The 26852-nt window shown below is 42.4% G+C and overlaps 2 protein-coding genes across 4 annotated transcripts in view; both read right to left on the bottom strand.

Moving 5' to 3' along the window:
• The window catches only part of LOC121547084 (serine/arginine repetitive matrix protein 2), a 42152-nt gene extending 32619 nt beyond the window's left edge, over window positions 1–9533 (bottom strand). For all 3 annotated transcript variants that reach the window (XM_041858185.2, XM_041858186.2, XM_041858187.2), the window contains exons 1-2: window positions 9374–9533; window positions 1760–1803 (exon numbers count right to left, since the gene is read on the bottom strand). In XM_041858185.2, the coding sequence (XP_041714119.1) occupies window positions 1760–1803; window positions 9374–9405 (76 nt within the window). In that variant the 5' untranslated portion in view covers window positions 9406–9533. The remainder of the gene's footprint in view (window positions 1–1759; window positions 1804–9373) is intronic.
• Window positions 9534–9893: 360 nt separating this feature from the next.
• LOC121547083 (phosphoglycerate mutase 1) lies at window positions 9894–20338 on the bottom strand. The gene is made up of 4 exons (XM_041858184.2): window positions 20031–20338; window positions 17571–17845; window positions 12402–12582; window positions 9894–11885 (listed from the first exon to the last, which is right to left on the bottom strand). Exons 1-4 carry the CDS (start codon window positions 20167–20169, stop codon window positions 11716–11718), a joined length of 765 nt encoding a protein of 254 aa, XP_041714118.1. The 5' UTR covers window positions 20170–20338; the 3' UTR covers window positions 9894–11715.
• Window positions 20339–26852: the final 6514 nt, after the last annotated feature.

The following is a 26852-nucleotide window of genomic DNA, read 5'->3' as shown; positions in this document are numbered from 1 at the left end:
GTTACCGCTTAGCAGTGTTATCAGAAAGCACAGCATTGATTTTCACTGCTACGCAGACCATACACAACTTTACATTTGTGTCACCAGAGGATTTTAGCTCCACGGATAAATTATTAGACTGTATTAGTGATTTAAATACTTGGATGGCTCACAACTTCCTCCAGCTAAATCAAGACAAGACCGAGGTACTTATTTTAATTTAACCTGAGGAACATTGCCAAGGTGCGGCCGTTTCTCTCTCAGGCTGATACAGAGAGACTCATCCATGCTTTTATTACAAGCAGGCTTGACTACTGTAATGCTCTCCTGTCTGGTCTACCCAAGAAAGCCATTGGTCAACTGCAAAACATACAGAATGCTGCAGCACGGGTACTGACCAAGACCAGACAGAGAGCACACATTACACTGGTTTTAAGGTCTCTGCACTGGCTGCCTGTTAGTTTTATAATTAATTTTAAGGTTCTTCTATTGGTTTTTAAATCAATCCATGATTGTGCACCCGAATACATGCCAGACATGCTTTTAAGTTATGTACCCATTAGGTCCCACAGGTCCTCTGGCACTGACCTTTGAACTATCCCAAAGGACAAAGGGGCATGGAGAGGCAGCCTTTAGTTACAATGCCCCCAGCCTCTGGAATAGCCTGCCAGAGAACCTGAGGGGGGCCGAAACTGTGGACATATTTAAAAAAAGATCATAAAACACACCTTTTTAGCTTTGCTTTTCCTCAGGGTGCTTTTAATCTTTCAGTTTTTATTGTTATTCTTTCGTTTTTTATCCTCTTATGTTTGTTGTGTAGTAAATATTAAACGTTTTTATTTTCATTGTTTTTATTAGTTTTTTTCCTGTGAAGCACATTGTGTTGCATTCCATGCCTGAAATGTGCTGTATAAATAAATCTTGATTTGATAACGCTGTTTGTTTCTAACATTAGGACTGTTTCCCTTAAGAAATGCAATCTTCTTAATGTTTTGTTTCCTTGCCACGATACTTCCGAATATTGCGATACTGGTCCTCTGTAGCTCAATTGGTAGAGAGAGCATGGCGCTTGTAACGCCAGGGTAGTGGGTTCGATCCCTGGGACCACCCATACGTAAAAGTGTATGCGCACATGACTGTAAGTCGCTTTGGATAAAAGCGTCTGCTAAATGGCATATATATATATATATTTTTTTTACTGGTATCGTGACAACCCTACAAGATATTATACATTGGTTAACGATAACTTTTCAGAATCCAGGGCAAGTGAGCGAGTGATAGTTTTGAGATTGAGCCCGAAGAATCATGTAGGCTATATAGTTAGTTGTGGTTATTGTGCTGAGCGGTCAAACAAAATCCACACAGACAGTGAGACAGAGAAAGACACACCCACACTACACTGTAGCAGCCAGGCTTTTGACCCAGTTCAAGGGTTAGTGTTAGCATAGCGTCAAATGATCCAACGATGAAGCATTATGCTGTAGCCTGTTAGTGCTCCATGCCACAACCCAATGCAAACCCATTCAAACTCTGTTTCTCACCCGCATTGGAGAAGTACTTCCTAAGGCTACTCATAATTCTATACAAGTATGATCTCACTCCGTTACACTAGCATGGGACAGCTCCTGAGGCAGTCACACGAAGCAGCAGGTGCCACAGTCATCTGTGCGTGGAGTCAAATCATTTGGGTTTAACTACAATATTTCAGTGTGTGTGTGTGTGGATACAGTCTCCCTGAGTCATAAGTTCGGTGTTGTTTTATCAGTTGTCAAGATCTTACATTCACCAGTACTGCTTTTCGTAGAGAAGTAGTCTGCAATTGATCTGCAAAAAAAGACAAAAGTCAGTCGAGAAGTAATTCCCATAAAAAAAACTCAGGTTCAACATTATGCTTTGTTTGAGTCAATTAAACATTAACAAGAAACATTGCATACAACAAATAATTCACACAATGGAAAGAGCACTTTCCCTTGACAAGGTAGATGGGCTAGCTACAACTGTCATTGACAATTTTTTGCGGGCTTCATGTGCTCGTGGGAATAGAGCGGCAGGCAGCCTACCAGTTAGAGCATTGGGCTAGTAACCGAAAGGTCGCTGGTTTGAATACCCTAATTTGCTCCAGGGGCATCATACTATTTTTTTTAACCCTGTAAAACAAGACATTTCACTGCACCTATCGGGTGTATGTGACAATTAAAATAGGAAACTGGGTACTGGAAAGTCATCATTTCGACATGATTGTGTTCAAGTGCTTTTGAAGTTGGAACAATTCTTCAACCAATAATATTTTAGCTAGCTTGATAACATTGCTAATAATAAAGTTAGCTAACAGCTTCGATCTCCAGGCCATCAGACTGCTAAATAGTCCCCACTAGCCGGCCTCTGCCCAGTACCATGCTCTGAACTTAGTCACTGTTAGTAGCCGGCTACCACCCGGTACTCTACCCTGCACCTTAGAGACTGCTGCCCTATGTACATAGTCATTGAACAATGGTAACTTCAATCATGTCTACATACTGTTTTACCCACTTCATATGTATATACTGTATTCTAGTCAAGGCTCATCCTACAGTGCACTCGGAAAGTATTCAGACCCCTTGACTTTTTCCACATTTTGTTATGTTACAGCCTTATTCTAAAATTGATTTTTTTTTTGTATATATCCTCAGCAATCAACACACAATACCCCATACTGAAAAAGCGAACAGTTTTTTTGAATTTTTTTGCAAATGTATTAAATATAAAAACCAGAAATACCTTATTTACATAAGTATTCAGACCCTTTCCTATGAGACTCGAAATTGAGCTCAGGTGCATCCTGTTTCCATTGATCATCCTTGAGATGGAGTCCACTTGTGGTAAACTCAATTGATTGGACATGATTTGGAAAGGCACACACCTGTCTACATAAAGGTCCCACAGTTGACAGTGCATGTCAGAGCAAAAACCAATCCATGAGGTCGAAGGAATTGTCCGTAGAGCTCCGAGAAAGGATTGTGTCGAGGCACAGATATGGGGAAGGGTCCCAAAACATTTCTGCAGCATTGAAGGTCCCCAAAAACACAGTGGCCTCCATCATTCTGAAATGGAAGAAGTTTGGAACCACCAAGACTCTTCCTAGAGCTGGCCGCCAGGCCAAACTGAGCAATCGGGGGAGAAGGGCCTTGGCCAGGGAGGTGACCAAGAACCCGATTGTCACTCTGACAGAGCTCCAGAGTTCCTCTGTGGAGATGGGAGAACCTTACAGAAGGACAACCATCTCTGCAGCACTCCACCAGGCCTTTATGGTAGAGTGGCCAGACGGAAGCCACTCCTCAGTAAAAGGGACATGACAGCCCGCTTGGAGTTTGCCAAAAGGCACCTAAAGGACTCTCAGACCATGACAAACAAGATTCCCTGGTCTGATGAAACCAAGATTGAACTCTTTGGCCTGAATGCCAAGCGTCACATCTGGAGGAAACCTGGCACCATCACTACAGTGAAGCATGGTGCTGGCAGCATCATGCTGTGGGAGACTAGTCAGCCTCGAGGGAAAGATGAACGGAGCAAAGTACAGAGGAGATGGCTGCTGTTTTACGGGCTCCTAACCAATTGTGCTATTTTGGGTGCTGTTTCTAACTTATTTTGTACATAACGTTCCTGCCACCGTCTCTTATGACCGAAAAGAGCTTCTGGATATCAGAACAGCGATTACTCACCTCGAACTGGACAAAGATGTATTATTTAACGAGTCAGACGCAAAGAATTTACTGCGGACACCGGACCAGGCCCAAAATCCCCGTCATTCGCATGAAGAAGAGACGGCGATACAGGGGACGCAGGTCCGGGTGCCTTGTGAGAATTCGTCGGCGAATGGGTAACTCGCCTCTACCATCCGTCCTATTGGCCAACGTTATAATCATTGGAGAATAAAATGGATGAGCTCCGTTCAAGACTATCCTACCAACGGGCCATTTAAAAAATGTTTACCGAGTCGTGGCTGAACGACGACATGGATAATATACAGTTGGCTGGGTTTTCCGTGCACTCGCAAGACAGAACAGCTTCCTCCGGTAAGACAAGGGGTGGTGGTCTGTGTCTATTTGTCAATACCAGCTGGTGCGCAAAATCTAATATTAAGGAAGTCTCAAGGTTTTGCTCGCCTGAGGTAGAGTATCTCATGATAAACTGTAGACCACACTATTTACCAACAGAGTTTTCATCTATATTTTTCGTAGCTGTCTATTTACCACCACAAACTGATGTTGGCACTAAGACCGCACTCAATGAGCTGTTTAAAGCCATAAGCAAACAAGAAAATGCTCATCCAGAAGCGGCGCTCCTAGTGGCCGGGGACTTCAATGCAGGGAAACATAAATCGGTTTAACCTAATTTCTAGCAGCATGTTACTTGCACCCAGAGGAAAAAAAACTCCAGATCACCTTTACTCCACACACAGAGACATATACACTACCGTTCAAAAGTTTGGGGTCACTTAGAAATGTCCTTGTTTTCCATGAAAACATACATGAAATTAGTTTGAATAGGAAATATAGCAAAATGAATAGGAAATGTAGTCATTGACAAGGTTAGAAATAATGATTTTTAATTGGAATTATAATTGTGTCCTTCAAACTTTGCTTTCGTCAAAGAATCCTCCCTTTGCAGCAATTACAGCCTTGCAGACCTTCGGCATTCTAGTTGTCAATTTGTTGAGGTAATCTGAAGAGATTTCACCCCATGCTTCCTGAAGCACCTCCCACAAGTTGGATTGGCTTGATTGGCACTTTTTACGTACCATACGGTCAAGCTGCTCCCACAACAGCTCAATAGGGTTGAGATCAGGTGACTGTGCTGGCCACTCCATTATAGACAGAATAACAGCTGACTGCTTCTTCCCTAAATAGTTATTGTATAGTTTGGAGCTGTGATTTGGGTCATTGTCCTGTTGTAGGAGGAAATTGGCTCCAATCAAGTGCCGTCCACAGGGTATGGCATGGCGTTGCAAAATGGAGTGATAGCCTTCCTTCTTCAAGATCCCTTTTACCCTGTACAAATCTCCCACTTGACCACCACCAAAGCACCCCCAGACCATCACATTGCCTCCACCATGCTTGACAGATGGCATCAAGCACTCCTCCAGCATATTTTTATTTGGTCTGCGTCTCACAAATGTTCTTCTTTGTGATCCGAACACCTCAAACTTTGATTCGTCTGTCCATAACACTTTTTTCCAATCTTCCTCTGTCTAGTGTCTGTGTTCCTTTGCCCATCTTAATCTTTTATTTTTATTGGCCAGTCTGAGATATGGCTTTTTCTTTGCAACTCTGTCTAGAAGGTCCGCATCCAGGAGTCGCCTCTTCACTGTTGACGTTGAGACTGGTGTTTTGCGGGTTCTATTTAAATGAAGCTGCCAGTTGAGGACCTGTGAGGCGTCTGTTTCTCAAACTAGACACTAATGTATTTGTCCTCTTGCTCAGTTGTGCACTGGGGCCTCCCACTCCTCTTTCTATTCTGGTTAGAGACACTTTGCGCTGTTCTGTGAAGGGAGTAGTACACAGCGTTGTACGAGATCTTCAGTTTCTTGGCAATTTCTCGCATGGAATAGCCTTCATTTCTCAGAACAAGAATAGACTGATGAGTTTCAGAAGAAAATTCTTTGTCTCTGGCCATTCTGAGCCTGTAATCGAACCCACAATTGCTGATGCTCCAGATACTCAACTAGTCTCAAGAAGGCCAGTTTTATTGCTTCTTTAAATCAGCACAACAGTTTTCAGCTGTGCTAACATAATTGCAAAAGGGTTTTCTAATGATCAATTAGCCTTTTAAAATGATAAACTTGGATTAGCAAACACAACGTTTCCAGCTACAATAGCCATTTACAACATTAACCATGTCTACACTGTATTTCTGATCAATTTGATGTTATTTTAATGGACAAAAAAATGCATTTCTAAGTATTCCCCAAACTTTTAAACCATAGTGTACAAAGCTCTCCCTCCCCCTCCATTTGGCAAATCTGACCATAATTATATCCTCCTGATTCCTGCTTACAAGCAAAAACTAAAGCAGGAAGTACCAGTGACTCTCTCAATACGGAAGTGGTCAGATGACGCAGATGCTAAGCTACAGGCCTGTTTTGCTAGCACAGACTGGAATATGTTACGGGATTCATCCGATGGCATTGAGGAGTATACCACATCAGTTACCGGCTTCATCAATAAGTGCATCAATGACGTAGTCCCCACAGTGACCGTACGTACATGGCCCAACCAGAAGCCATGGATCACAGACAACATCCGCACTGAGCTAAAGGGTAGAGTTGCCGCTTTCAAGAAGCGGGACTCTAACCCGGACGTTTATAAAAATTCCCGCTATGCCCTCCGACGAACCATCAAACAGGCAAAGCGTCAATACAGGACTAAGATTGAATCCTACTACACCGGCTCCGACACAGGTCAGATGTGGCAGGGCTTGCAAACTATTAAGGACTACAAAGGGAAGCCCAGCCGCGAGCTGCCCAGTGACACAAGCCTACCAGACGAGCTAAATTACCTCTATGTGCGCTTCAAGTTAAGCAACAATGAAGCATGCATGAGAGCACAAGCTGTTCCGGACGACTATGTGATCACGCTCTCCGTAGTCGATCTGAGTAAGACCTGATTGGCTCAAACGCATTAAGAAGGAAAGAAATTCCAATAATTAACTTTTAAGAAGGCACACCTGTTAATTGAAATGCATTCCAGGTGACTGCCTCATGAAGCTGGTTGAGAGAATGCCAAGAGTGTGCAAAGCTGTCATCAAGGCAAAGGGTGGCTATTTGAAGAATCTCAAATATAACATATATTTGGATTTGTTTAACACTTTTTTGGTTACTACATGATTCCATATGTGTTATTTCATAGTTTTGATGTCTTCACTATTATTTTACAATGTCAAAATAAAGTAGGTGTGTCCAAACTTTTGGCTGGTAGTGTAGTTAAACATTCACAAGGCTGCAGGGCCAAATGGATTACCAGAACGTGTATTCCAAGCATGCGCTGACCAACTGGCAAGCGTCTTCACTGACATTTTTTACCTTAAACAGGTAAACATTCACAAGGCTGCAGGGCCAAATGGATTACCAGAACGTGTACTCCAAGCATGCGCTGACCAACTGGCAAGCGTCTTCACTGACATTTTTTACCTGTCCCTGACCGAGTCTGTAATACCTACACTACCAGCCAAAAGTTTGGACACACCTACTTTATTTTGACATTGTAAAATAATAGTGAAGACATCAAAACTATGAAATAACACATATGGAATCATGTAGTAACCAAAAAAGTGTTAAACAAATCCAAATATATGTTATATTTGAGATTCTTCAAATAGCCACCCTTTGCCTTGATGACAGCTTTGCACACTCTTGGCATTCTCTCAACCAGCTTCATGAGGCAGTCACCTGGAATGCATTTCAATTAACAGGTGTGCCTTCTTAAAAGTTAATTATTGGAATTTATTTCCTTCTTAATGCGTTTGAGCCAATCAGTTGTGTTGTGACAAGGTAGGGGGGTATACAGAAGATAGCCCTATTTGGTAAAAGACCAAGTCTATATTATGGCAAGAACAGCTCAAATAAGCAAAGAGAAACGACAGTCCATCATTACTTTAAGACATGAAGGTCAGTCAATATGGAACATTTCAAAAAATTTGTAAGTTTCAACTGCAGTCGCAAAGACCATCAAGCGCTATGATGAAACTGGCTCTGATGAGGACCGCCACAGGAATGGAAGACCCAGAGTTACCTCTGCTGCAGAGGATTAGTTCATTAGAGTTACCAGCCTCAGAAATTGCAGCCCAAATAAATGCTTCAGAGTTCAAGTAACAGACACATCTCAACATCAACTGTTCAGAAGGGACTGTGTGAATCAGGCCTTCATGGTCGAATTGCTGCAAAGAAACCACTACTAAAGGACACCAACAAGAAGAAGAGACTTGCTTGGGCCAAGAAACACGAGCAATGGACATTAGACCGGTGGAAATGTGTCCTTTGGTCTGGAGTCCAAATTGGAGATTTTTGGTTCCAACCGCCGTGTCTTTGTGAGACGCGGTGTGGGTGAACGGATGATGTCCGCATGTGTATTTCCCACCGTAAAGCATGGAGGAGGAGGTGTTATGGTGTGGGGGCGCTTTGCTGGTGATACTGTCTGTGATTTATTTAGAATTCAAGGTCCACTTAACCAACATGGCTATGACAGCATTCTGCAGTGATACGCCATCCCATCTGGTATGGGCTTAGTGGGACTATCCTTTGTTTTTCAACAGGACAATGACTCAACACACCTCCAGGATGTGTAAGGGCTATTTTACCAAGAAGGAGAGTGATGGAGTGCTGCATCAGATGACCTGACCTCCACAATCCCCTAACCTCAACCCAATTGAGATGGTTTGGGATGAGTCGAACCGCAGAGTGAAGGAAAAGCAGCCAACAAGTGCTCAGCATATGTGGGAACTCCTTCAAGACTGTTGGAAAAGCATTCCAGGTGAAGCTGGTTGAGAGAATGCCAAGAGTGTGCAAAGCTGTCATCAAGGTAAAGGGTGGCTATTTGAAGAATCTCAAATATAAAATATATAAACCATTTAATCAATTTTAGAATAAGGCTGTAACGTAACAAAATGTGGGAAAAGTCAAAGGGTTTTAATACTTTCCGAATGCACTGTATGTTCCTAGGTTGTCGTGAACGCACTGAATTCGGAGATTTCCGAGTTGTTTTGAACGCGGCATCTGACAGTAATAGACAATCACACACGAGTCGACCTGTCCATTTGCTGAAAGTAGATAATTATGTCCACAAAGCAATTTGTCTCACTCGTCAACTTACCTGGAACTTGTATACATTTACATTTTAATCGTTTAGCAGATACAGTCTTTCTGAAATAACTTTTTTAATCGTCTAGAAAGCAAAACATGTATGGGTTGCTAGCTTGCTACTGTACTCTAGCAACCAACTATTTTGTTCACATGCTTCGTAAACAGGTGTACAGTAGAATTAACAGTGACATTTTTACTTACGGGCCCTTCCCAACAATGCAGAGCCAAAAAAAATCTAGAGAAAAATAACTAAATAACACAAGGAATAAATACACAATCATGGGTAACGATAACTTGGCTATATACAGCATATACACGGGGTATGTTATTCAAACTCCCGACAAGAACTTGCCCAGTAACATCTAGCTAGCTAGGTTAGTTTTACCTAGCAGTTTACACATCTGTATGTGATAGGACTACCTAGTAGTAAACTAACTTGTTCTCTTACAAGCCAAGATTTGACAAGCTAACATTGTCTAGCTTACTGCTGGCTTGTTTCTGTTGCACAGGAAGTGTAAGGCCCAAGGTAACGTAATGAAATGCAACTAACTAGTTTCTTACCTCCCATTTCCTTTAGATTGTATTTGTTTCATTATGACAGAACAAGTTACCCGTTAAACTAAATTCGCTAAGTATTTGTTTTCCATCAGGCTACCATGGCGCTTTTAACATAACTAGGAACTCCCCACCCGCCAAAAAACCGAGGTAAAAGTATGACGTCGTTTATGTTCAGGTCGGAGTGTGAGCGCTCTAGAAAGATGTCCGAGTTTCCGACTTGGGTGACGGTTCAAAACGATTTTTTCCAGTAGTAACTCTTTCTCTCTCTTGAATTCGAAGATTTCGGAGTTCCCAATTGTTTTGAAAGCGAGATAAAAAAAAATATATATATAGTTTTTTTTTAAAGAGAGGGAGATCTTTTCTTGCTTTCACTCTTCAGCCAGCTGTGAAGTCACAGTAAAGTTATCACACCTGACATTTTTGTTGATGTGATGAAAGTCACGTCCTGGCTGGGTGTACAGGTGTGACATTGATAGGCCTACTAAACCAGTCATTAGATTTCTATAATAAAAAACATACAAACTGACAAAATCCATGTTTTTATTTTTCCACACATTTATTGGCTCAGCACAGGCTTCAGAAACAGTGCATCGCAATGAAGTTGAACCCTAATAAATAACCTTTATTCCAAAGGATTTTCCTTTCAGTCAGAAGATTGGCAACAATGTCAAAGGAACAGCTGGGGAAGGATAGAGCAGGCATATTATTATATATATATTTTTTGTCATTTAGCAGACGCTCTTATCCAGAGTGACTTACTTAGTTAGCACATACATTATTTTTTATTTATTTTTCATACTGGCCCCCCGTGGGAATCGAACCCACAACCCTGGCGTTGCAAACGCCATGCTCTACCAACTGAGTTACATCCCTATCCTATAGGAATGGGTACCTGCATTGCAGTTTCCCCATTTAGAGGTGTTACGAACAGAAAAGGCAAACATCATCAAGTTATCCCACCAAAGTAAAGTTAACACAGTATAAATACTTTCAGAGTAGAATAGTGATTCTAGCAGCAGACAGGGTAGCTAAGGGAAACTAAGAGTATGGGCCTATTCATAGGTTGTGAATTCTCATAAAGTTGCAGATAAAAATGAAAATGTATATAATCTAATCAGCTCGCTTGGCCTTGGAAGAAGCGAGTTGGTCTGTTATGTGCAATCTATTTCTATCTGCATCTATGAATGTTTAGCCCTGAATGCCACTGATGTAGGCTAAAGCAGAAACAGATCGACATTGCAGGTACCAAATGTTTGATCCCATTGACAAAACAGTATCCATGAGACACTACTCAAGAGGAAATGGGATGGAAAGACATGTCACAAACAGCAGTACTAGACATGTACATGACACACAGGAGCACCATCCAAGGCTAGGAAAGGGGGCAGGGGAGAAAGAGGTATTCCGTCTCTGCCACAGATCTTAAAGGAGATGGACACTGTCTTCCAACTTCTGAGGTGGTTTTACAGTGAATTGTACAACCACAGACAGAGCAGTGGAAAATAAAAAGTAGAACTAGTACATCTGTGTGTGTTGTGGAAATATCCATTCTTTCTCCCTTTTTGTGGTGTTCTTTAATTTGCTATGAGATCAGTCAAACAACTAGCTGGCCTATTTTTTTCCCCCACCGGTAGGAATCACATTACTGTTTACGTTTTTTAAGTGCAAATATTATTCTTCTATAACATCTAAATATATACTACTTTCTAGCAAAGACTTGGAAGTATAGTAACGCAAGACTAACTATTTTCAAATAAATTGAGGTTTTATCACCACATTAGCAATCTCAGTGATCCATCGTCAAACAGGGGAAACACTTTTTTTGTCTTACAGACACAATAATAAGCCAGTTGAATGATGACTGTGTGATTTGAGTGTGTAGTCAGTGGTCCCCATATAAGTGGCTTGGTCAATAAATATCCACCTATACTAACTTATTAGTTGCTTTATAATTCAAATGTTTTACATTTCCGTCATTTAGCAGAAGCTCTTATCCAGAGTGACTTACACATTTTAGACTTTCTATGCACAGTAGAGTTGAATACGAACACACATTCTAAGTTCCTCTGTTTCTTGGACTTCATGTACAGTGTGTGTGACAGCTCCTTTGAGAGCTGTAGTATTATTGACCCTCTCCTCCAACCCATATCCCTTTTCCCCTACTCTGTGCCACATGGAGTAGAATGAAGCTTCCCATAGAGACTGATCTAGGGTCAGTTATACATGCTTCCTCCCTAATTAAAGGTTGGGAATTGGTGGGAGGCTAATATAAAATCTGATCCTAGATCTGTGAATAAGCGCAACTTCCTACTCCACGATACACAAAGTGCCCCCTCTCTCTCCCTCTACTTCTTGGCTTTGCCCTGGGCTGCCACGGCCTCCATAGCCTTCCTGACGGTCTCCTCGTCCCCCAGGAACTGCATGGGTTTGACAGGCTTCAGGTTCTTGTCCAGCTCGTACAGGATAGGGATGCCTGTGGGCAGGTTCAGCTCCATGATGGCTTCCTCTGACATACCTGCAGGGGGCAGCACAGAGCAGGACATGGGGTTTATGGTTGACAACATACTGTAAATCATGTCAATTAAAATATAATGACAAAAGAAAGTGTATACAAAATATACAAAAAAAATAATGAGCACACAGACTGACACAGGAGGGTTGAGGTGAAGCACATTTCAGTGTGCGATTATTTCAATATCATACATTTCATATGTGCCGATTAGAATGTGTAAGAAGTAAAACCTCAGTCCTGAAAAAAGATACTATCACAGGTACTTCCTAGAAACCAACCAGGGTTCTCCAATTCCACTCCTGGGGATAATTGGTGTGTGCAGGCTTTTGTTTCAGCCCAGCACTAACACACCTGATTCGACTAATTGTGACCATGAACAGTTTATGATTTAAAAACTGGTGTTTATTTTCCAAAAAGGTGCATTAGTACTAGGCTGTAACAAAAGCCTGCACTCCATGTGGCTCTCCAGAGCAAAGCAGTTAGAAATAATCATTGTTCTAAGCAGTTCCTACTACCGACCCTCGAGGTGCTTGACAATGCCCCTGAGGCTGTTGCCGTGGGCAGCAATGAGAACCCTCTTGCCCCGTTTGATCTGGGGGACAATCTCGTCGTTCCAGTAGGGCAGTGCCCGGGCGATGGTGTCCTTCAGGCTCTCACAGGACGGAAGCTGCTCCTCCGACAGGTCGCCATAACGACGGTCCTAAAGAGAAGATAGGCATTTTTTTGTTTCTTGACGTACTAACAGCAACCTGGGCCTAAACCCTCATACTACCATATTGCTTTCAATCAATCAAATCACATTTATAAAGCCCTTTTTACATCAGCAGTGGTCACTTTAGGCTTTTTTTTTTTTACACAGGCAGCCCAATTCTGATATTTTGCCCAATTATTGGCAAAAGAGCTGATCTGATTAGTCAAAAGACCAATTACACTGAACAAAAATATAAATGCAACATGTAAAGTGTTGGTCACATTTCATGAGCTGAAATAAAAGATACCAGAAAATGTCCTTATGCACAAATATCATATTTCTCTCAAATTCTGTGCACAAATTTGTTTACATCCCTGTTAGTGAGCATTTCTCCTTTGCCAAGATAATCTATCCACCTGACAGGTGTGGCATATCAAGAAGCTGATTCAACAGCATGATCATTACACAGGTGTGCCAGCTCAGGACCTCCACATCTGGCTTCTTCACCTGCAGGACCAGCCACCTGGACAGCTCATGAAACCGAGGAGTATTTCTGTCTGTAATAAAGCCCTTTTGTGGGGAAAAACTCATTCCGATTGGCTGGGCCTGGCTCCCCAGTGGGTGAGCCTGACTCCGAAGTGGGTGGGCCTATGCCCTCCCAGGCCCACCCATGGCTGTGTCCCTGCCCAGTCATGTGAAATCCATTGATTAGGGCCTAATTTATTTATTTCAATTGAATGATTTCCTTATATGAACTCTAACTCAGTAAAATCGTTGAAATTGTTGGGTTTATATTTTTGTTCAGTATAGTAAACAAAATATCAGAATTGGGCTGCCTGTGTAAATACACCCAAAGTGCTTTTACAGTAACTCGGCCTAGACCACAAAGAGCAAGCAAAAGCATAAGGCACATTGGCTAGGAAGAACTCCCTAGAAGAAATACATATTTGTTTATTCTCTAGGGAAGGAAGAAACCTTCAACTGTCCAGTGCTTTCAGTTCTATGTACATTGAAGTCATACAAATTAATTGCATTATCCAAATGTTTAGCCTATAAAGATCAGTAGGCCAATGCACCTGTACATCTCTGCTAGCCCTACGTGACTATTTTTAACATCACAACCACTGACCCCCGTCAGTACAGATGACGCATTCGCCAATCGATTCTGATCTCAGCTTAACTTTGAACTTTACCGTCCTATAATCGCACTCCTCTGCAATACATTAACTCAGAGTTGAAACACACAACACCAGAAGACCCTGTGCTATATAAGAGCACCATGAATAAAAAACAAACACTTCAAACATGAATGACCAGATGAGGCAGAAGCCATTTTGTTTTCGTGGTCAGCAGGACTAACCACCAGTATGCTTGAGGAAATGCTGCCCCTGTAGATTGTATCCAGTCCTGATCATAGCAACTTGAAAGATCACTACTTTAAAGCAAATCGATGATTACAGTTCAATAATAAGTGTTAAGATGGAACAAAATCCTGCACACAACAGCAGCTCTCCGGGACTGGAGTTGGCCCTCCCTGCCCTAGTCTGTGGTCTTCCCATGGGACCTGGTGGTGCAGACAGAGGGCACAGACACATAGGACGTATCCCAAATGGCACTCTATTCCTTATATTGTGCACTACTCCTAATAGGGTGTTATTTGGGACACAACCATAACCTAAAGCACTCTCCTCAGCATAACACACAGCCCATAATAGTCTCTGCTGCTGCCCCTCTGACAGAACACTGGTGGGTTGCCATGACGGCAGCTTGAGCTTGGCATCTACCATATCAGAGACCCCAGACTCTAATCACGCCTCCTGTTGAGGGGTATCTCAGGGACAATTTATCAATGAACTTGGGAAAACACATGGTGATTCTTTGAGACATGCTCTACTGTAGCCCTCAGAAACAGGCTAGTACAAGGAGAACCCCAATTAAAAGGTAAACTCTGCAATATACACTGAGAACACAAAACATTAAGAACGCCTGTTCTTTCCATGACAAACTGACCAGATGAATCCAGGTGAAAGCTACGATCCCTGATTGATGTCACTTGTTAAATCCACTTCAAATCAGTGTAGATGAAGGGGAGGAGCGGTTAAAGAAGGATTTTTAAGTCTAGAAACAATTGAGACATGGATTGTGTATGTGTGCCATTCAGAGGGTGAATGGACAAGAAAATATTTAAGTGCCTTTGAACCGGGTATGGTAGTAGGTGCACCGGTTTGTGTCAAGAACTGCAACGCTGCTGGGTTTTTCACGCCCCAACAGTTTCCTGTGTATATCAAGACTGGTCCACCACCCAAAGGACATCCAGCCAACTTGATACAACTGTGGGAAGCAATTTGATATTAGGAAGGTGTTCTTAATATTTGGTATACTCCAAGTATAGTCTCAGACGTTCTGCTTAGAAAATCAACAACAAGACTAGGGCTGTTAGGGTGACCGTGAGGGCAGTCAAATTCCACGTGACCGTTTAGTCACGGTAATTAGGCTTCTCCAAGCTCTGATGTTGCTGCTGGTCAGTAGTAGCCTACCAAACTTGCTAACTGCCTGGTATTAAGCACTCTATTGTCCCTCTAATCACTCTGACAATGCAAATGCAATCTAAAATCTAAATTAAAACACTTCATTAGTGTCCATGAATTGCATTAAATAAAACAATTAAATAAAAAATTACAAACAAAAAAGTTGATGGCCTCTATTAAAAAGAGGATCCCATCAGCTTTCTATAGGCTAGGCCTACTATATTTATTTATCAACTTTCCAAATATTAAGCACATTGCTTTGCAACGGGAGTATAGCCTACTTGGCTGGCATGAAAATGAACCATGGGTAAAGCATCCTCCATTCGCTATTTAAGTGCATAGATGACATGTATCTTTTTTGGGTCCATTCTAAATCCAAACTAATATCACACATCTATTATATATAAAGACAACATTAAATTAAGAATAGTCTAATGGGTAACAATATTAGCCTATCACTTGTCAATGATGCCCAGCTTGTGCATTAAGGTAAGAAACAGCGCACTTTCTTTTTTTGTTGTTGACTTTTTCAAAATCACAGTCGCACACCTCATCTAGCCTAGCCCATAGGCCTATATGTTTTGATAAGGTTTGTATCAAAACTAAAGTGGCCAAATAACTTCTTAAAATTAAGCACATTAATCCGCTTTATAACCGGTGTAGAGCCTACCTGGCATACATAGGCTGCGTGTGAGTTTCAAGTTTGGGGAAGATCATTTTCACCATAAAAATGCACCTTTATAATAAAGCATCACATGCATAATCGCATTTGCAGTCACTTTCAAGAACAGTGTTTTCCCGTTAATTGATTGCATTTTGGAACATTCGCGCTTATAGCCTACTGCCGTGTGCGCATTGCTGCGCTTATGTGAAAGAATAGCCTAATACTTTATAGAAAATGTAAGATAAACAAATCAGCCTCATTGCTTTAAAAGGTTTTTTGATGCGAGTGGTTCTATTCATTATCCCAGAGTATGTTTGGAATATTTATTGCACAGAAGGACAAGTTGACCAATAGACTCGGTCTCCCGAGTGGTGCAGTGTTCTAAGGCACTGCATCTCAGTGCTTGAGGCATCACTACAGAACCCCTGGTTCGATTCCAGGCTGTATCACAACCGGCCGTGATTGGGAGTCCCATAGGGTGGCGCACGATTGGCCCAGCGTCGTCCGGGTTTGGCCGGTGTAGGCCGTCATTGTAAATAAGAATTTGTTCTTAACTGACTTGCCTAGTTAAATAAAGGTAAAATAAATTTAAAATAGGTCAACTTTTGTACTATGGGGGATAGTAGATTGACATAGGCTAGTGGTTTGCTGTTCGTTAGGCCTACTCATCTTGTTGGCTGACGAAAAGTAGGCTAAATGTGGACAGTTCTAACATCTTCAATATGCGCCTCAGAATTCGATAAGAGGGACGCACACGCGCAGTTGCGCCCCCGATGTGTCTGTCTTCATTCACTTGTAGCCTACTTCTTAGCTGAAATGCCTGTGAGAAGGACTCGATCACGTGACGGGCATTGGCTACATCTGAGAGAACCATGTGAGTGAAAGGTGCTTCAAGAGCTTTGGCCGCAAAAGGCATGGATTATTTCAGGGGGCATTACGGCCACACAAGGGGGATGCCGCCAGTAAATTTGAGGCCTTGTGAGAATATTGTCAGGTGCTTTGAGAATGAGAGACTGATGAAGTGTGTGCAGCTTGTGACTTTTTACAAATCATTATTAGAGTCCCATCCTGCAGCCTTATAATGTATTAAACGTCAAAACATATAGCTCAACTTTTGTTTCACAACTAAAGTTGCATAAATAACTCTAAAGCAAGCATATAGGATGACCAGTTTCTTTGTTAACCGCTAAAACACAGAATAGCCGCATGTGCGCACTTCCTTTTAAATCGTTTGGGGAAAATATCCTTTCTATTTTATTAAGCTATGTTCAGTTTGATTCTTCATACTATAAAATAATAAAAAATAATGCCACGGAATTCTAAGCAAATATTGTCTGCTAAATGAACTAGTGTAGCCCACAGCCATATGGCATAGCCGGATCAGGACCTAACATAAGGACAACTCAGTGTATGCCATTCTGTTCTTCTGAAATAGACTACATTTTCCTCATATCATGTTTCTTTAGACCTGTCTAAAATAAATAATGGATTTATTAAATGGATATTAGACTTTTTTAAATCTAGCTGTTCAAAAGGTCTGCATCAGTGGCTTGTAGGCTATGAGTGGAAGCCAGGAGATACTAAGTGTGTTTATGCTAATTAACGGTAAATTACCGTGAGACCGGCAGTTATTTGCTTGACAATCACCTGCTGACAAAAATGACCGCCACAGCCCTAAACAAGACTGCCACTATAGGCTCTTCCCAATGTGAGTGAGCCTAAAGACAGATTAAAATGATGTTGTTGTTTATGTCTGATGTCATATCAGGCAAATTCTCACCCATGTTAGTGAGTGTGTCCCTCACCTTGCTGATGACGGTGTAGAAGTCGTGGTCCGGGTCCATAGTGGGAGGAGGGATATCGAAGCTCCGCCTCCATATCTTCACCTGAGACTCTCCGTGCTTGGCAGCAGTCTCCGACTTGTTTAACCCAGTCAGGCCACCATAGTGGCGCTCGTTGAGGCGCCAGGTTCGGTGGACGGGAAGCCACATCTGGTCAATGCTGTCCAGACACAGCCACAGAGTGCGGATGGCCCTCTTCAGGACTGAGGTGTAGCACACATCAAACTCATAGCCAGCATCTGAGGAAGAGAAAGGATGTGATCAGGGTTTGATTCAGGATGATTTTGGTGGGTGGGTGGACAGCTATGTAAGTAACATCTCTGGTCAATATTCAAATCATCAGCCAACATAGCATGGGTTACTAGAAGCCTAAGTTTTGGGCCGAATACGTCTAAACTCGAGTCAGAAACACCAGATATTTCCCTAACCAACACACTGAGAAAGGTTTTGATTTCATTCATTGCATGAAGCAGCACGTCTAGAAAGTCATGTTCACATCCTTTGGAAGAGCTGTGACACCAAAAGCGGTGGAGGCGGGATCTCCGTTGCTCATTCATCCACAGTAAAAGGGGGCTGAACTAATAGGCGGAGCCCAACCATAGATAGCAATACCACAGAACAATGAATGGGTTAGTTATTAAAACCATTGGCAATACGCCATAAAAGTCACACCCAAGTAATTTCCTGGTTCAAGTCTAGGTCGAAAATATAAGATTGTAATCTTCAACCTAGACTTGAACCAGGAAGTAGGTGGGACTTTCATAGGGTATGGAATGGGGGCATGGTCGAGGTGGAAACAAGGGGTACAGTCACAACTGTGGTAAAATTGATTTGATGTTGGATATTCACTGGACATTTGGACCTTCAAACCTCAATAGCTCGTGAACTGTTTGAGCTACAGACCTCAGGTTAGGCTCTTTATGAAGGAAAATAGGTGTACAACATTGCACAGGTCTTATTTTCCCGATTCCAATCAGAGCTTCATAATCTCATGGCAACGGTGTAGGCAGGCCACCACACGGTCTTTGCAACTAGTTAGGGACCGTCAACAATGTGCATGATCACAATATTCAAATTCTGAACACGTCACCTAGAAACTTCAAACCAACTTTAAACTGTTCAGAAGGGAGGGACACATGCTGCACATCCTTTGTCCTCCTCACAAAATGATTTTAATATTTTTTTTAACAGATGGTATCTAACCACGTATTCGCAATCTCTCAAGATGAAAGAAAATCATATATTTCTCCACTCCTGTCCCAGAGTCTAAATTTTGCCTACATTTGGTGCATCATTTTACTGCAAGAAATGCTTAATTCTGCAGGAGTTAATATTAAGGCTATGTGAGCGGTTATAGTCCTACAGTCAGTGTCCAGATTTCAGTTTCCATTTAACCCATCTGAACAGTAGACTATAGTTCCCTTGACTTGCCATACGCCTATTTGAAGTCCCCATCTTGTGCCTGTCGAATTTGTATAGCCCCTCACAATCACACATAACTGCCACTTTTTCTGCCAGTTCCCAAAAGCATGTGTCTATTGGAGTGTAGGCTATTTGGCGCGAGTGTACAGTTAGGCCCTAAAGTTTAGGTTTATGCACTAATGCCAGATAGCTTTTTATTTCATTATTTTAGGCTAAATGTAGCCTATAAATAACAATAATTATAAATTTATGTATTTTAAGGTGTTGTTTTCTCTTTATTCAACCCACACACCTGCCCCTCATCCACACAATATTTAATGACCCTAAACGGATAGGCTACCGCGGGGACTGCGGGTTATGAGTCAACCCGTTCATCACTAATGCATAGTAATGTTCAGACCGAGCATCGGAATATTAATAAAACTCCCCATACAGAAGACGCCTTCGTCCAATGACTCGTGTGTAATGTAATGGAACTGAGTATCATGCTCAAGGGATAGCATGGGACGTGCAGCAGGCTGCCTACATCGTTGCTGTGATATTATTAAACTCGGTCCATAAAAGAGCCTAACCTGCGCAAACCGTTCACAAGCAATTGAGTTTTGAAGGTCCGGCGAATATCGAACAATCAAACCAACTTTACCACGGTGCGGAACAGCCACGAAAACACCTCCATCCTATCTCAAAATTGATGGAGTCATCACGTGACATTGCTGGTATTGGTAACAAGTGTTTCCACAATTACAATTTCTATAGTGAATAGACATCAAATAAGATAGTTGAGATTCCTTCAGGCAGCATAAATGGCCAACTGTGCTGGCACTACAGGCTTCGAAAATGCTGTAGGGTTAGCAGCTGCGACACATATTTAAATAAATAGATCATTAAAATGTACAATCAAAGTCAGTTGCTTTAGTGAGGAAATATTTGATGTGTTTGTTGTGTCTGATATAACACAAAGTGAGTAACTAGCTGGTCAAATAAAAAAGAACAAGAATCCACCTTTCAGGGCCTGTCCTCCTCTCCTCGCCTCCCGTTCTCCAGTCTCACTCAGATCTGCGTCAAACCAGCCGCAGAATCGATTCTCCTGGTTCCAGTTGCTCTCTCCGTGGCGGATCAACACCAGCTTGTAGGCGGCCATAGTGATATATTATTTTGCGTTGATTAAGCTCCGAAAATGAGGAGTAAACGCCGCTGTTCAAGTTGAAAAGACAGCAACAGAATGGATGGACACGGACAGCTATATCTGACACTAGAGGATGCGAGTGATGCGATTGGTTATTTTCTCGCTCTTGTGTTTTACAGCAATCTTAACAGGATCCCGCTGCGGTACTTCCTTCATATTCCTAGACCAATGAAATAGAGGTAGGCGGGCACATGGACAGTCCAATGACCTTCATAGGGAACACTGAGGGAGTTATTTTACACTGGCCCGGGTTGAACCGCGCAAAGGGCCGCACGTCATCAGGCGAAAACGGGAGGGAGGAGCGCCCTTCTCAAATCGAACAGTAATCTGGGCCGCTTGGTCATTTTGTCAACAAGGCAGCATGGTGCATCGCTCAGAAACATACAGCATCTCTTTTCCATAAAATACATGTTAGAATTTTCTAACTAGTTTTCATTGGGAAGGTAGATAAAGCATTTTTATCAAAAGCAATCACTATTTCGTGGTAGAACACAGAACCCTACTACAGATGCTTAATTACGTCACTTTTCTTTTGAGCCAACTTCGTGGTCAGACAGAGCGGGGCAACTGGCTTACGCCCAGGAGGCAGCCCGGTTCCAAATTTTCCTCATTTAGCAGACGCTCTTATCCAGAGCAACTTACAGTTAGTGAGTGCATACATTTTCATACTGGCCCCCCGTGGGAAACGAACCCACAACCCTGGCGTTGCAAGCGCCATGCTCTACCAACTGAGCTACAGGGGACTTCGAATGCAAAACACGCCTATACGCACGAGATTTATCGAGCCCCCTCGTTGCACTTGGATATTAGTTACCGCCGGTTAATTTAGCCATTATGGGGGAAATTAATGGGGAAAGAATGGAGTTTTGGGATAAACGCCGAAAGTAAGGACTGAGGTTAACGCAGCCTTGGGAGATCTAGGCCTACGTTTTGTTCTATGAGATAATATCAGTCAGTTAACATGACGTTTTTATGTGCTTGTTTCAATTATATTATACTTTTTTCATTTAGCAGATGCTCTTATCCAGAGCGATTTACAGTAGTGAGTGCATACATTTTCGTACTGGTACCCCCGTGAGAATTGAACCCGCAACCCTGGCCTTCCAAGCCGTGCTTTACCAGCTGAGCCACACAGGACCGTAGGCCAACATCAAAATTCACAAAAAGTGACATTAGCTGATGAATATTAGCTCACAGTAAAACATTAACAAAACGTAGGCTATAAAATCTCCTAAGCCTGTGTTTACCACAGATACCCCATTAATTTCCCCATAGGCTTTGGCCAACGAGCCATGGCGCCGTTAGTTCCTACAAAAATGCGATATTACTATTGCTCTCTATTATAATTTGATAGCCGCAATGTTGAGGTCTGTGTGTGACTGATTTATTCATCCCGTTCGCACCTGCAGCTTTTCATACCGCACCCGCCCACACCCACTGGCTTTCTGTCCGACTCCCACCTGCTACCTCAAGAACTGGTCCCGAACCCAACTGCAATGTTATTTTAGGCATAGGCCTATGTAACGCAGCTTACCTGCCAGCCATGGTCCCAGCAATTGTGCGCACTGTGCAATATCAAAATCCGCAAAAATAACCTAAGAAATAGGGTAAATTACCAGAGATTCTCACGTGGACCATTATATTAGGCTATCGGTATTACTGGGCTATATCAGCCAATAAGCTAGACGTAGTTTGAAGAAAGCAGAGTTAAGAGAGACTTGCACTTTCTCTTGAGCTACGTTTATTTATTCAGATGGAGACACATATGGGTGATCAATATTTATTTCTAGGCAATGTAATAAACTATAACCTAATCATATTTAGGAAGTACATTTCCTTGGAAAGATAACTGCCCCATGCTTCTCCGGCCATGCATAGGCTATAGCCTCCTAGCATACTCTATTTAATTGAGACCACACGCGCACCCGAGTGAAATCGCACATATGGCTACTGAAGTTGAAGCAGCGAATGATGAGAGCGGACACTTGCGCTTTCTCTAGAGCTATGTTTTGTATATATGATATAGCCTACCTTTTAGCAGGATGATAAGCAGGCAGAGACAAATAAATGGGTAACCAATATTTATTGAAAATTGAAAGGCGCAACGCTCGCTCACCATTGAGCCATGTTTCAAGGATACTATTTTTGGGATTGCACCTCGATTCACGTTGTTTGAGCGCCCTCCACTTCTTTACATGATCAGAATACATTTACAAAGTATTCAGACATTTTAGCAGACGCTCTGGGACTTACAGTTAGTGAGTGCATACATTTTTCATACTGGCACCCCATGGGAATCGAACCAACAACCCTGGCGTTGCAAGCGCCATACTCTACAAACTGAGCTACAGGAGGCTCAGACCTTTTGATCTTTTCCACATTTTGTTACGTTACAGCCTTATTCTAAAATGGATTACATGTTTTTTCCCCCTCATCAATATACACACAATACTTCATAATGACAAAGCAAAAACAGGTTTGTTGATTTTTTTTGCACATTTATTACAAATAAAAAACGGAAATATCACATTTTCATACACTACCAGTCAAAAGTTTGGACACACCTACTCATTCAAGGGTCTTTCTTTATTTTTAAATTTTTTTACATTGTAGAATAATAGTGAAGACATCAAAACTATGAAATAACAGATATGGAATCATGTAGTAACCAAAAACGTGTTAAACCTGGAATGCATTTCAATTAACAGGTGTGCCTTCTTAAAAGTTAATTTGTGGAATTAATTTCCTTTTTAATGTGTTTGAGCCAATCAGTTGTGTTGTGACAAGGTAGGGGGGTATACAGAAGATAGCCCTATTTGGTAAAAGACCAAGTCCATGTTATGACAAGAACAGCTCAAAAAAGCAAAGAGAAACGACAGTCCATCGTTACTTTAAGACATGAAGGTCAAATCAAATCAAATCAAATCAAATTTTATTGGTCACATGCGCCGAATACAACAGGTGCAGACATTACAGTGAAATGCTTACTTACAGCCCTTAACCAACAGTGCATTTATTTTAAACAAAAAAAGTAAGAATAAAACAACAACAAAAAAAGTGTTGAGAAAAAAAGAGCAGAAGTAAAATAAAGTGACAGTAGGGAGGCTATATATACAGTAAAATAAAGTGACAGTAGGGAGGCTATATATACAGGGGGGTACCGTTGCAGAGTCAATGTGCAGGGGCACCGGCTAGTTGAGGTAGTTGAGGTAATATGTACATGTGGGTAGAGTTAAAGTGACTATGCATAAATACTTAACAGAGTAGCAGCAGCGTAAAAAGGATGGGGTGGGGGGGCAGTGCAAATAGTCCGGGTAGCCATGATTAGCTGTTCAGGAGTCTTATGGCTTGGGGGTAGAAGCTGTTGAGAAGTCTTTTGGACCTAGACTTGGCACTCCGGTACCGCTTGCCGTGCGGTAGCAGAGAGAACAGTCTATGACTAGGGTGGCTGGAGTCTTTGACAATTTTGAGGGCCTTCCTCTGACACCGCCTGGTATAGAGGTCCTGGATGGCAGGTCAGTCAATACATAACATTTCAAGAACTTTTAAAGTTTTGATATAACATATTTTTATACAGTATTTGTTAATGTCTTTGATCTCATATAGAGAGGATAAGGACACGCCATGTGTTATTTATGTCACTGGTGGGTGCTAGAAGGTCTGCGCGCCAAGATAGATTGGGGGCCACTGGTGCTAATCTTAGAAGGAGTACGTGATGGAATAGCCTGGCTAGGGTGCAACACGATAACATGTAGGGGCATCCTATTGTAGGAGATGAGTGACATTCAATGATGGTTGGCAACTGTTGGATGGAAGTAGCTCGGAAAGCATTATATAAACTAATAGGTTTTCTATGTAAGTCATTCGGATGACAATAGGCTACGCCCGTACCGCTTGTCATACGAATCCAGTACTGTAACTATTAAATAACTATGAATCAACTCTCCATCTAAGTGTTTATCTATTCTCTTACATCCTGAAGTACGAGATACCAGAGAAAGCCGTCATAACAAGTTTCTTCAAGTGCTGTCACAAAAACCATCAAGCGCGATGATGAAACTGGCTCTCATGAGGACCACCACAGGAAAGGAAGACCCAGAGTTACCTCTGCTGCGGAGGACAAGTTCATTAGAGTTAACTGCACCTCAGATTGCAGCCCAAATAAATGTTTCACAGAGTTCAAGTAACAGACACATCTCAACATCAACTGTTCAGAGGGGACTGTGTAAATCAGTCCTTCATGGTCTAATTGCTGCAAAGAAACCACTACTAAAAGGACGCCAATAAGAAGAAGACACCTGCTTGGGCCAAGAAATATTATTGGGCCAAAAACATTATTCTCTGCAGATCCTCTCATGCTCTGTTGTGTTGGATGGGGAGGATCGCTGCACAGCTATTTTCAGGTCTCTCCAGAGATGTTCGATCGGTTTCATGTCCGGACTCTGGCTGGGCCACTCAAGGACATTCAGAGACTTGTCCCGAAGCCACTCTTGCGTTGTCTTGGCTGTGTGCTTAGGGTCGTTGTACTGTTGGAAGGTGAACCTTCGCCCTAGTCTGAGGTCTTAAACGGTCTGGAGCAAGTTTTCATCAAGGATCTATCTGTACTTTGCTCCGTAAAATGTTCCCTCAATCCCGACTAGTCTCCTAGTCCCTGCCGCTGAAAAACTTCCCCATAGCATGATGCTGCCACCACCATGCTTCACCTTAGGGATGGTGCCAGGTTTCCTCCAGATGTGACGCTTGGCATTCAGGCCAAACAGTTCAATCTTGGTTTCATCAGACCAGAGGATCTTGTTTGTCATGGTCTGAGAGTCCTTTAGGTGCCTTTAGGCTAACTCCATACGGCCTGTCATGTGCCATTTACTGAGGAGTGGCTTCCGTCTGGCCACTCTATCATAAAGGCCTGATTGGTGGAGTGCTGCAGAGATGGTTGTTCTTCTGGAAGGTTCTCACATCGCCACAGAGGAACTCTGGAGCTCTGTCAGAGTGACCATCGGGTTCTTGGTCACATCCCTGAACAAGGCCCTTCTCCCTGATTGCTCAGTTTAGCTGGGCGGCCAACTCTAGGAAGAGTCTTGGTGGTTCCAAACTTCTTCCATTTAAGAATGATGGAGGCCACTGTGTTCTTGGGGACCTTCAATGCTGCAGACATTTTTTGGTACCCTTCCCCAGAGCTGTGCCTCGAGACAATCCTGTCTCTGAGCTCTACTGACAATTCCTTCGACCTCATGGCTTGGTTTAGGCTCTGACATGGACTGTCAACTGTGGGACCTTATATAGACAGGTATGTGCCTTTCCAAATCATGTCCAATCAATTCAATTTACCACAGGTGGACTCCAATCAAGTTGTAGAAACATCTCAAGGATGATCAATGCAAACAGGATACACCTGAGCTCAATTTAGATTCTCATAGCAAAGTGTCTGAATACTTATGTAAATAAGTTATTTCTGTTTTTTATTTTATAATAAATTAGCAAACATTTCTAAAAACCTGTTTTCGCTTTGTCATTATGGGGTATTGTCTGTAGATTTAATCAATTTTAGAATAAGGCTGTAACGTAACAAAATGTAGAAAAGGGGAAGGGGTCTGAATACTTTCCAAATGCACTGTATAGGCAGCCAACTCTATTTAATTGAAACCACACATTTTACTCATTTAGCGGACGCTCTCATCCAGAGCGATAGTGAGTGCATACATTATTTTTCATACTGGCCCCTCGTGGGAATCGAACCCACAACCCTGACGTTGCAAACGCCATGCTCTACCAACTGAGCTACAGCCCTGCTCGCCATTCCCTCCCCTACCCTGTACGACGCTGGGCCAATTGTGGGCCGCCCCATGGGTCTCCCGGTCGCGGCCGGCTACGATAGAGCCTGGATTCGAACCAGGATCTCTAGTGGCACAGCTAGCACTGCGATGCAGTGCCTTAGAACACACATATGGTACTAGGCGCACTTGATCTCGCACGCCCAGCAAGGAGAGTAGAGGTAGGCCACTTAACTTGAAGCAGCAAATTCTTAGTGTGTGAATAATGCGACGAAGATGTGCTTTCAATAAAATAGGTAAGCTTAGGCTAACGCATACAAAGCAGAAAGACGACAGTTTTCTAATAATCTGCGAGACAAAACAAATATGTTCATCCCACAGTTGTCTGCGTAACCGCCCGCTCTCAACTACAGCATCAAAAATGCCAACCATGCAGCAATGATCTCTGTCTGGTCCAGCCGGCATCCTGCGGGAATGTAGCCCTCTACTCAGCCTGGTCTCATAGAGTAGACGGAAGATAGTAATGTAAATCCGATTGAGAAAATTAGTATGATATGTTACGTTTGGTATGGTTACATAAAACAGATGGTTATTAAGGCAAAAATAGGGTGGATGGGTGGGCATATAACGCAAACATCTAGCATCCCAAAGGTTGCGAGTTTGAATCTCATCACGGACTAGATAGCATTTTCGGTAGGCTAATTAGCAACCTGTCAACTACTTACTACTTTTTAGCTACTTTCAACTAATTAGCATGTTAGCTAACCCTTCCCATAACTCTAACCTTAACCCTTTTAGCTAACCCTTCCCCTAACCCTAACCTAATCCTTTTAGCTAACCGTTCCCCTAAGCCTTTAACCTAACTCCTAA

Source organism: Coregonus clupeaformis, chromosome 31 (genome assembly GCF_020615455.1).
Source record: "Coregonus clupeaformis isolate EN_2021a chromosome 31, ASM2061545v1, whole genome shotgun sequence".
Lineage (NCBI taxonomy): Eukaryota > Metazoa > Chordata > Actinopteri > Salmoniformes > Salmonidae > Coregonus > Coregonus clupeaformis.
The sequence above is the reverse complement of the archived record's forward strand: the minus strand, read 5'-3'. Positions and strand labels throughout refer to the sequence as shown.